The 11,463-nt window shown below is 36.4% G+C and overlaps 2 protein-coding genes across 5 annotated transcripts in view; both read left to right on the top strand.

Annotated features, from left to right (window-relative positions):
• The first annotated feature begins 728 nt into the window (after nt 1-728).
• Nucleotides 729-5,525, top strand: LOC109141871 (uncharacterized). 3 transcript variants are annotated; one of them, XM_027288325.1, is made up of 5 exons: nt 729-938; nt 1,884-2,210; nt 2,305-2,622; nt 3,640-3,796; nt 3,920-5,525. In XM_027288325.1, the coding sequence occupies exons 1-5, from the start codon at nt 767-769 to the stop codon at nt 4,083-4,085; spliced, it is 1,140 nt and encodes a 379-aa protein (XP_027144126.1). In that variant the 5' UTR covers nt 729-766; the 3' UTR covers nt 4,086-5,525. The 3 variants fall into 3 exon arrangements, with proteins under 3 accessions (XP_027144126.1, XP_027144128.1, XP_027144127.1); XM_027288327.1 differs by having other exon boundaries at nt 810-938; nt 1,888-2,210; nt 3,920-5,523; XM_027288326.1 differs by lacking the exon at nt 729-938 and having other exon boundaries at nt 1,665-2,210; nt 3,920-5,523.
• Nucleotides 5,526-6,948: 1,423 nt separating this feature from the next.
• LOC109141879 (membrane cofactor protein-like) overlaps nt 6,949-11,463 on the top strand; it is a 33,683-nt gene continuing 29,168 nt past the window's right edge. Inside the window, exons 1-4 of one of the 2 annotated variants that reach the window (XM_027288748.1) lie at nt 6,949-7,041; nt 8,138-8,255; nt 10,246-10,348; nt 10,558-10,737. In XM_027288748.1, coding sequence (XP_027144549.1) covers nt 10,291-10,348; nt 10,558-10,737 — 238 coding nt within the window. In that variant the 5' untranslated portion in view covers nt 6,949-7,041; nt 8,138-8,255; nt 10,246-10,290. Of the gene's footprint in view, nt 7,042-8,118; nt 8,256-10,245; nt 10,349-10,557; nt 10,738-11,463 lie in introns of those variants that run through there. The other variant, XM_027288747.1, reaches the window with a different exon arrangement.

The following is an 11,463-nucleotide window of genomic DNA, read 5'->3' as shown; positions in this document are numbered from 1 at the left end:
GGAAGGCTACTGAAGAAAGGATGCCATCTGTCAGCCAGGTACATGATGAAGACAACAATGCATTGCGCCCTACATTCAGCAGGTGTTGGGCACTACATCAGTAGCATGGTGACATCTAGTGGTGGTGAACTGAACCTTTATCTGAGAGGTTTATGTGCAGATGTTGGTTGGTTACTCAGAGGTTTGTGGGACGTCTGATCATTTATTTACCACAGCTTTTTATGCCTTGTTTGTTTATTCTATTGACTATTGATCTATCTGTTAATGTTTAGTCTTGGAGAATTTAATTTACGAATTTATTATTATTCATTTCATACTTTTTGATTTTATTTTTTTGTTTGTTTGTTTGCTTTTTAATTGCTACACAGATTGTAAACAGAAATGAGAATCAGAAAATTGGAGTAACTATTATCTCAAAGGTTGAAGAACATTCAAACTACACAGTGTTGTCATATTAAAAATGTAGATTACCTCTTTCATAACAAACACAGTAAACATATGCAGTAAACTTTTAAAAAACCCAGAAATATTAATGATAGATAGAAGACAACAAAAGGAAGAAAAAAGAAAACACAAGCAAACAAACACACAAATAAAAGAAAAATAGTACTATAGTGTGATAGTGCCACACAGAGAAGAAAACTGATTCAAATATTTTGTTATGTTTGATTTTGTAAGTTTTGTGGACTAATACAGTCTGTGTGTAGTTCTAAGATTTAAAATCAAGTCAACCTCAAATACCCTGTAGGTGACAAAAGAATATGCAATGCGTCGCATGTCTTCACCAGCAAACAGAAGCTTTCCTGTAACCCACAGTGTACCTACAGGAAGCTACAGTAACCACAGTCCACCATTTCCTGTGTGTTGGCTATTGTTGAGTTCGAATCTTACGGTTCACATCAAAATGAAGATTCTCTGTCTGATTTTGTTTTTTCATGGTGAGTAAACTATGATTTATAACTTGTATTTATCGTGATAATGCTATTTTGATTTATTCAATCAGTGTACTCTCTGTACAGTCTCTCAAAGAGTAAATTCTTTATAAGGTTTTAGATTTACATATTGCATAGTTCACTGTTACTTGGTTTTTAATCTACTGTTACTGGTTCTACTTAACTGTACTTAACATGTATTTATACATGTGTATATAGTGTTAACATAGGATATTGTATAGGTGTATATTGTTAAAGTTTTGTTTTCTTGCTATCTCACTTACCGTTTGGGAGCTGCGGTAACTAAATAAACTATTTCCCTGCGGGGATTAATAAAGTATTTCTGATTCTGATTACATTTGGGGAGTTTATTTGAGCAATTAAATAAAAAAAATAAAGAAAGATAGATAGATAGAAGAAAAAAATACATGTGGAAATGTGCTTAGTTATTATTATTATTATTATTATTATTATTATTATTATTATTATTATTATTATTATTAATTATTTTGAAGAATAAATTCTAATGTACATTTTAAGGGGGCAGTTGAATACTAACTGTAATTTTACTATTAATCAAAATGTAACTAGCAGGTGGAAAACAAATAGAAACTTGAAACGAATGAAATGTATGTGTTGTGTATGTATGTATGCATACATTTTAGAAGTTTAGTGATTTGATATGACACTCTTTCACTTTAGACATGTGTGAAATTTGTGAAAGGATATATAAAAATACTTCTTTTGTACATAAAATAATAATTTCTCAGCAGAATATAATTATATGTATTTATGTTGCAAATGTGATTTTTCATGTGGGGAATTTTACAAGTCAGAGCCTGAAAAGAAACATGTACCATCAACCCACAAGTGAAATCAAATCAGCTTAAATCAAACTGATTGCTGTGGCTATGAGAGGTTTTTTATTCTAATTGGACTTTTTTCTTTCAGCAAGTCTTCAGCTCAAGTGTGTTAAACGAAAAATCACAGCACACGTTGGAGGTGAATTCACGCATATCTGCAAGTATGATACAAAGCACCTGTTCAGTAAAAAGTACTGGTGTCGAGGGGAGTCCAGAAACACCTGTGAGATTTTGGTGGATTCAGACGGTGGCACCAGAACTGCATATGCACACAGGGCTGAGATAAAAAATGAAAGATATTGGCTGTTTGTGAAAGTCAGAGATCTCCATTTTGAAGACAGTGGAGTGTACTGGGTCGGGATTGACAAAATGTATGCCGACATCATGGCCTCAGTTAATGTGGTCATCACTGAAGGTAAGAATAAAGTAGAAGTGCTTATTACTGATTACTTGCAAAATATCAGACAAACTGCAATAATTCAAATATTTGACTTGCTCCTTTGTGTCAGTTCCAGTATCTAAACCCAAACTTAGACCTTTGAGCTCCCAGGTGGACAGGCCAACATGCTGGGGGCAACCAGTGACAGTGCGCTGTGGTTGTGAACAGGGCACTGGCGTTCGGTACACTTGGTACAAAAGCACTCAGCTCGAGGACACCCTGCTCCACGACTCAGCAGACATACACCTGCAGTGTGGCACACTGGATAAGGACAGCGATTACTACTGTACTGCCCATAATGACATAAGCAGTGACCGGAGTGATATCCTCTCTGTGCAGGTTCTAATGCCTGCAGAGAGCAGCTGTATCTATGTCATCAATATGGAGGGTAAGAGCAAACCAGGTGTTGTACTCTCTCTCTCTCTCTCTCTCTTGCTCTCTATAAATATCAATGCACCAGTCGGTAACAGATTCTGAGAAGCCTGTGGTTACCTGTTTCCAAAAATGTTGTCAGCATTGTTTAATTGTAAACAGAAACAAAATGTGCAAAACACTAAAACCCCATATTTAACTGAAAACAGCACAAAAACAACTTAAAATGTTTAAACTGATAAATAATTTTGGTTTTGAAGAACTATAAGTATATTTTGAATTTAATGCCAGCAACACGTTTACACCTTAATCATAAGAAATACTACGATACATCATAGTGCATTATTGTAACAGAACTTAAGTGGATTCAGATTGATTATCATCATAGAGTAAGTTGTAATATGACAAATATACATTATGATTATTATTAGAAAAAGTTGCAGGAACTCATGTAACTTCTATTTTTGTGAAAGTTCATTAACATTAATGTGCTTTCTAAAACCATAATGGCTAAGCTTTCATGACAGCTTACTGTAGGTTTCAAGTAAAAGTGTATAAGTGCTTATTTGTGCTTTTACTCTGTGTATAATATTTTAGAATGTTTGTGTCATTATAAATGCTTGAGCACCTTACCCTACATAAGTGTACAGACGTTTTGCTGTACAGTTATATAGGTGAAGGTCAAACAAAGCAGCCTGCCTTTGCACTTTCATTTCAGCTGTGAAAAGATTAAAACCATGAGAAAAAAGGAAAAGGAAGCCAAGCAATGTGTTACATTATTCACTGACACGTTGTTGTTGTCATTTTCACACCTTCAATAAGGCTCTGCCTCTATTTCCTCTGAACCAACAGGCCTCTTTTCTTTTTTCTAACAATTCTGATTTGTACTTTGGCGACTCCTAGTGGTCAGGGCTTGAAGGAACACATTCTTAACATGGGTCTGTCTGAGTTGTTTTGATGCCAGTTTGATATCTTTATTGCACAAGGTTCAAGTTCATAAAAGAATGCCATTGTAATGTCTGTTCTTCATCAGGCCAACCCATTTATGACTGTGTGGACAGAATGAGCACCACCTTGGCCTCCACCTCTCCACCTCTGACTACCTGCCAAGCTACACTGAAAATCCACTCTGACACAATAAACCAGTCTTCACAAATAAATCAGACTGATCAACATCTGTTTCTCAGCAGGTTAGACAATACATCTTTTGTTTTTATTTAATCTGATGTCAATAATAGCAACGATTAAAGTTATTCATTCATTAAAAAGCTTGAAAACTTGTCACTAATTAAATTTTTTTTTTTTTTTTTCAGATCATGGACAGGGTTACCGTTATGGTATACATTGCTGCGTTGGGTTTGTTTTGCATCCTTACTGATATTTCTATGCATTATAATCAAATGTACAAAAGCACGACCTAAACGTGTGAAGAGGAGGGGAAGGGTTCGTTCTAAGCACCATCCACATTTGGTTCGGTGACCTGATTTTTATTGTTTATTGTTTTATTGTTTTATAGTTGGTACCAAGGTGAATTTAAACTGCTCTTATAAAGTGAAGCAACAGCAGAACTCTTACAATGGCCACTGGTGATGATGAATAATGTTACATGATGTTCTGAGAGCATTTCCTGATTTGTTAAAATAGTAGTTTCCTTTAGATCATGTTTATTTTAGGGTTTATTTACATTCCATTGGGTGGGTGGGTGTGTTTCAGTGCATGTAGTCAAAGCTAGAGATCATGACCACAAAGGAACACAGCTCTCTCTTCCTAATAATGTTTAAACCAAAGAATGAGTTCACACAAGACCACTGACTTCTGTGTATGTATGTTGGCTTTTTTGTGTTTTGAGATACAGGTCAATGAATGTGTGTAAAATGTAAATAATGCTTGCTTGTTGTTGACTTAATGAGTGTAAACCAACAGGTACAACTTTTATGATGAGTAATGCAGGACTATAAGCTATAGAACAAAGATAATTTCCTCTGTATATAAAAGAATTCAAATGCCTCGCCCAGACATTTGGAAACTAATCTTTTGCCCAAACATTGACTCAGCAGTAAGCTATTTTATAACTTGGAAATATACTGTTTGTATTGGTATGATAAATAGTGTGGATGGAGGAATATGTTCAGTGCTGGACACAGAATACAATATTTATAAAAGCCTTCCCATTCGAAGCTGGAAAACAGAGATATTATCTGAAATTTCATCTATTTCTGATTCAGCACATTGTATTATATCGAAAATATAGAAAATATCTGTCACGCTCAAACTCCTTAAACTATTTAGCCTTGTCTGAAATGTATATTCTAGGAGCCATATATTCTTTTCTGGTTTTATCTCTCCTGAACACTAGGGGGTGGTATGGTATGGATATTTAGTTCAGGTCATTAATGACAGGTGTGTCTAAATTTGGGAGTTTTTGATTGTGTATTAGTCTTTTTTTTTGGAAAGCTTATTGAGACTTGCAAAGTTTGCAATAAATGCATTTTCAGTTAAAGATTTCGGCATCAGTTTCTCTGGGTCACACGTCTAAAACAATCAACAAAATTAGCAATCAGTAGTGGCTGAAAATGGGACTTAGCCACTACATTTAGGTCAAAAACTGCTTCATTTTGAACCATTTGCATACATCATGTAATTCATTGGGAATCAACGAGGGTTCGTCGTTGGATAATCGCATTTGGGGTATGTTGGGGATCCTCTGGAGAGGCAAACGAGGCCAGAAATAGTTCAAATCTCTTTACCTTCTCAAGGCATTTATCAAACATCAGGAGATCTCTACAGTTTGCTGCAACGACAAAATGAAATCACAACACTCCTTGTTCAAATGAATACTTCTCAGTTTCTACCTCACAGGGAAATTCCGTTTTTTGATGGAGATCCTCTGCAGTTCAAACTATTCATAAGGGCGTTTGAATATTGCGTGGAAGCAAAGACTAACAGTAGAGGAGACTGTTTGTATTATCTCGAGCAGTTCACCAAGGGTTCTAGTATGCTGCTGCCTTCATTTAACTCAGATAGAGGTTACGCTGTTGTTAAGCAGTTGCTTAAAGAGCATTTTGGAAATGGATTAAAGGTAACAGCAGCTTATATGGAAAAGATCACTAGGTGGCCAAGTGTAAAATCTGAGGACATTAAAGGGCTCCAAGCATATGCACTTTACCTGCGCGAATGTTCCAATGCTATGGAGGAACTACAATACTTGGAAGAGCTAAACATGCCAGCAAGTATGAAAACTGTGATTCAGAAACTCCCATATAAACTCAAAGAAAATTGGAGAGCAAGAGCGTGTGACATTTTGGACAGCGAGGATCGAAGAGCTTGTTTCACTGACATCGTCAAGTTTGTTTAGCAACAAGTCAGAATAGCTTCAGATCCAGTCTTTGGTGACATACAGGACACCAAAGACTGGATCAGTGTCCACAACTGGGGAAAAAAGGAACACAGGGAAAAGCTAAACTTTTGGTCTTTGTTTCGGTTGCATATTGAAAAAAAGGGTTATCCATGGAGATACTGAACAGCCAAAGAAAGGAGTCGAAAGTTGCACCACCACTTCAACTTGTGGTCATTCAGGGGCTGGCAATGGCATTCTTTCTATCCTGCCTGTACAAGTGAAGTGCACAAAGGGAAATAAGGTTTTCGTTGGTTTTGTTTAGCTTATTGAGATTTGCAGAGTTTGCAATAAATACATTTTCAGTTAAAGATGACCAAGTTTTGGCATCAGTTTCTCCGGGTAACACGTCCAAACAATCAACAAAATTGGCATTCAGTAGTGGCTAAAAATGGGACTTAGCCACTACATATACTGTATATTGTAATATAATGCAAACATATTTGTCTTGGCGCTGTTGCAACTGTTGCAAAATGCTCTTGCAAAATTGCTTGTTGCTTAACGAGAAGTACTCACTTCCTCATACTCCCTGAAAAACAGCCCATTAGATGATCTGATCTCCTGCTTCTATGGAAATAAAAGTCATAACCATGTACGGTTTACTTCTGGGAAATATCCCCTAGGTCCCCTAGGTCAAGTCTGCATCATATCAATTTGAGAAAAGCAGCAGCAACTTTTAGTTGATATTAAACGTTATCTAACACTGTGGGCTGATCTGTTTCGATATCATGAATTTAACAATGTCAAATTCAGACACACAGATTAACTCACTTGTTCATAATTTCGACATACGCTGTTTCTTTTATTGTACACTGTGGGAAGATGGAGGACTGAAACAGGCATGACCGACTATTTTTGACGGTTGAAATTTTATTTAATCTTACTTCCTCTTTCCTTAAACGTATGCTGAACAGTCAACATAGACAAACTGTGCAGTCATTCGGTCAGGTTATCTACACAAGCTGTGTCACGTTAGTTAAGAAACACTGACAGATTTTGAATGGAGTTTGGCGTGATATTTTCTAAGTTGGGGAATAATGGGTAAGAACAGTGGACCCACCCATGGGTCTTTTTTTTGTATTTTGTATTACTTTTGAAAACACTGTGAGGGTGGGTGGGTCTTCATTCCATCTGTATGTGTAATACTTACATTTTCTAATAGTAAAAATGTCTCTTACTCGACCCTGCAAGTGTATTTTAACAAAGTATTCATAAACAAACATTATCCGGGAAAATATATTTTAAAAATGTTCTATTTTAAGGCACTGTGGAACACATTTCTTTTATAACAAAAGGGAAGTTCAATGGAATTTAACCCTATTTTTCCTAGTACACGGTGACCACCAATGAAGATTTTTAACATGTTTTATTAACCATATTTTACAAAATGTGTCTACTATAAATAAGTATATCAGGGTTGACATGTTGCAAGAGTGACATTTTCTCTGTGTTGCCTGTAGATAATTCCAGAGACAGTTAATATCATCTTCAAAAATGCGAGCTACAACGACAGTCATAGGGGAATAACAAGGGTGTGTGTTCATGGGGAGTCCAGTCCACTCAGCAAAACAACATATTTTAAGAATTTAAGCATTAAAAATGTATTAATGACAAAAAAAGTAACACTGAGTAATATTATCAATACAACTATACAACAATAATGGGAAAAGACAGAGTGTTTCCGGGGGTCGTAAGGGAATTGTTTCCCTAGTGGGTTTTCGCCCTTACTTGCATTGTTGTTGTGTTGAACTGTTGGTGGGGATTTAAATGTAATATAATAGAAGCACACACACAGAATTGCATTGGGACACACATAGACACACAAACACACAGATGAGGAAATATGTTCAAGAAATACAGCTGGGAAACATCTTTTGGTGAGGTCTTGTTCTCAAAGATATAATGGTCTGGGATACCTGCCAGTATTGAAGTGCCTGTTTGGCCAGATAATATTCATCCCCAGTTTTAACTTGTTTTTGCCAAATTGACTTGACTAGATCATGACAAAGTCAAGCACACACACCATACACACTCATGAGAAACACACACACACACACACACACACACACTATTACACATTTCTGGGAATTTTATGTAACACCCAGAAGGCTGACTATGTGATCATAACAATGTCCAGGCCTATTCACACTTATGCTGAAGTTGGACTGCTAAGATAGAACCAGAGCCGTTGTGGAGGGGGATAATTTCACCACGGCGAAGGCAGCAGTCAACACTGATTCTTCACCTTTGGCTCGGTGAGTCAAACACCGAATCGTTGCTTTAACTTTAACTCTAACCAAAAACTAAACGGTGACGGTGTCACACTAAATGTGACTAAAACTCTGCTAACGTATGTTGTTGAATATACCCCAGAAATTGGCCCACTGGGCTTGTTTGTCTTATGTTTTATGTATTATTATTATGATAAAGGTCTATAACAACTTCCTTACAAAACGTTTGTAAAGAGGGAGAGATGAGCATGGAGAGAGGGCAAGAGCAGGATGGAGAGAGAGAGAGAGAGAGGAAAGACAGAGGGTGCAAGACCTGGAAGAAATATAAATATTTGTCATTTTTTTACTATGGAGAAAGAGAAGAGCAGGGAGAGTGGTTTGCTGTTGAAAGGGAGCAGACCAGAGAGGTGCACGAAGAAGCACAGATAGAGGAGCAAGCAGAAGCATCAGTGTCTGCAGATGCGATTTTTTGATTTAGGGGATAAGGATACTGGTCCCAAACCATTGAAGCTGCCTCAGTACCCTTTAGATCAGTTTGGCACGCAGAAGAGAGCCTTTCAGTCTTCATGTTGAAGTTGATTATTCTCTTTTTTTGCTTTAATTGGGATATACTGTGGTTTGTAGTTGAATAGGGTAGAAAATTTTACTCGTTGACATTTTTTCTTTAGTTGATTAATTATGTTGAGACAATTTTGTTTTCTGATGTAAGCTCATACAAACAATATTCCAATATCAATAAAACTATTTGTTTTGAAGTTTATATTTTGCTTTGTCCATTTTCCATATTCCCTATGTGTAGCTTACATAGAAAACCAATGTGTTTCAGTACTGTGTAAATATGACAGAGAAATACTGTCCAGGGCATGGAGGAAGGTGGTTCATGTCTCAATGCATATTAAATCCCATTTAGAGGGCATAGGCTTTTAAAAATAGCCCAAAATGGCCTAAAGTTCAAGATGGTCTTTTATCCCTTAACAGGCCAAAAAAGCTGAGACACAATATTATGGACAGCTGTGGTCAATTAAGCCTTTTCCTCAGTTTACATTAACTAATTTTTGGAGAAAAGTTGATCATTGTTTATTCTTAATCAGTAATGTTACATAGGTTTAGGAAGATATTAGACTCTTATCTGGTGAAATGGCTGATTTTGTGGGGGACTGTATGTCAGTGGAACTTGTACATAGATCATGGTTTGGATGATCAAAGATTCTTGTTATATATGCTTTTATGAAAAATCTTAGCCTTTTCTAAGAAATTTAAACACTGGATTAAATTCAGTAGCCTAATAATTCCTTGTCAAGAACAGATGTCAGCTGCTTCCTGGCGGCTGAGCCCCCCCAAAGGTCAGATCCTAGAATCGCCCCGGGTAACAACCTAGCAACGGAGACACTTTCTAGTCCCGTTAAAGCTCACGGAGGTCGTGGAATTTCCCAAACTGAATAAATAGCGCACATGTATTGAACAAAGATCGATGGAATCAAAATGAACAACATGTTTTTATCTAACAGAATATTCCTCTTTAGTCCACCTTTAGTCTTAGAAATATATTTTCTCTGTGCTCACTAACACTAATTCTGTCCATACTGCCATATAGCCATACATATACTGATAATTCTGTTTACATTACACTGTGCCATATTGCCACATGGATGTCTTTAGCTTGTATATATTTTTAGATTTGTATATATTACTTTATATTTTTTACATCTTACTTATATTTTATATGTCATGTTTATGCTGTTTGCACTGGGATAAGAGGGAAACGAAATTTCAATACTCTATATGTCCTGTACATATAGCAGCAAATAAAATAAATTGAAATAAAGTTGACTTGGACCTGACTTGAACTTGAAGGTGTGTCTTCATACTGATTTCAACACATTCTAAATGTCAAGTTGACCAATACTGGTTGCATAAGATACATTAAATTGATTCATCACTGTGAATCTCCAAGTTACTCTCTACAAGTTTAAACTCTCACTGTCTCACTCTCATTTGCGTTTGTCTTTGCCAGACATCTCACTGACTTCACTCTTGAGACTTGCTGGTAGAAACCATCATGGGTGTAACTTCCTTCCTTCTAGTGAGCTGCCTTGGCCTCACCATTACTATTCAAGGTGAGTGGCACTGCTGATAAGCTCAGTATATATATTTGATTATACACAAGGTGGTGTTTGGTGTGACATTGACTTGATCTTTCTTTCTTTATTCTTCGCTGTAGCTCAAAACTGTTCCAAACCTGCCTCAGAACCCAACATGAGTTTAAACCACATGACTAAATAAATACTCTGTTTCGATTCTAATGGGTGTTATTTGTGTTTTGCAGTGTTGGCGTGTTATCCACCACCTTCAATTAGGTATGGCAGTTACAGTCCAAAAAGTAATAACTATATCGATGGAGATATTGTGCAGTACCGTTGTGATAAAGGTTACGCACTTCGTGGATCCAAAATAAGAACATGTTCAAGCTATGGAACATTTGAGCCTGATGCTCCAACATGTGTCAGTAAGTGTTTTAAAATTTTCCCAACCTTCTCAACATTTTCCAAACGTAATCTCAACTGTTACCAAGGGCCACCTAATCAGACATGTGTTAATTAATAGTCAGTGGTTACCTGGAGTACCACAATGTAAACGTAAGTCATATTTAAATTACTACTTGGTTTAGAGTCATATTTAAATTACTACTTGGTTTAGATCTGTAAGTAAAAGTCAACTTATAAAGTTTGGAATATGATTCCAGACTAATCCAGATGTTAACACATTCTTACAAGTTTAATGGCATAACATTCTATCGTAAAATTTGCAAAATAATTACAAGTCATGCAAGTTTCTAATAGCAGCAATATATCACGACCAGTATAAAAGGCACTATAATGTTTTATACTCTAAGTGAAAACCCAGTGTCTAGGTCCATTATAATGATTGTAAAGATCCTAAGATTGAAAACGCTGACCAGATTGAAGGGTCTCCCCCTTATAGACTAAACAATAAGGTGACATTCAAGTGCAAACCTGGGTATGAAATGATAGGGGCGCCTACAATGACATGTGATGAAAGTAATGAGTGGACACCTGTACCAACATGTAAAAGTAAGTGGACTAAAAATTACTACTCGGTTTGGGTTTGTTAATGGAATGCAACAGTTGATGGCCACTGAAAAAACCCCAAACACCTTTATTATAATGGAAATGGACACTGATCCTTTTTGGGTTTTGTCATGCGCCTTGTG

The sequence above is a fragment of the Larimichthys crocea genome, chromosome XV (genome assembly GCF_000972845.2).
Source record: "Larimichthys crocea isolate SSNF chromosome XV, L_crocea_2.0, whole genome shotgun sequence".
Lineage (NCBI taxonomy): Eukaryota > Metazoa > Chordata > Actinopteri > Sciaenidae > Larimichthys > Larimichthys crocea.
The sequence above is the reverse complement of the archived record's forward strand: the minus strand, read 5'-3'. Positions and strand labels throughout refer to the sequence as shown.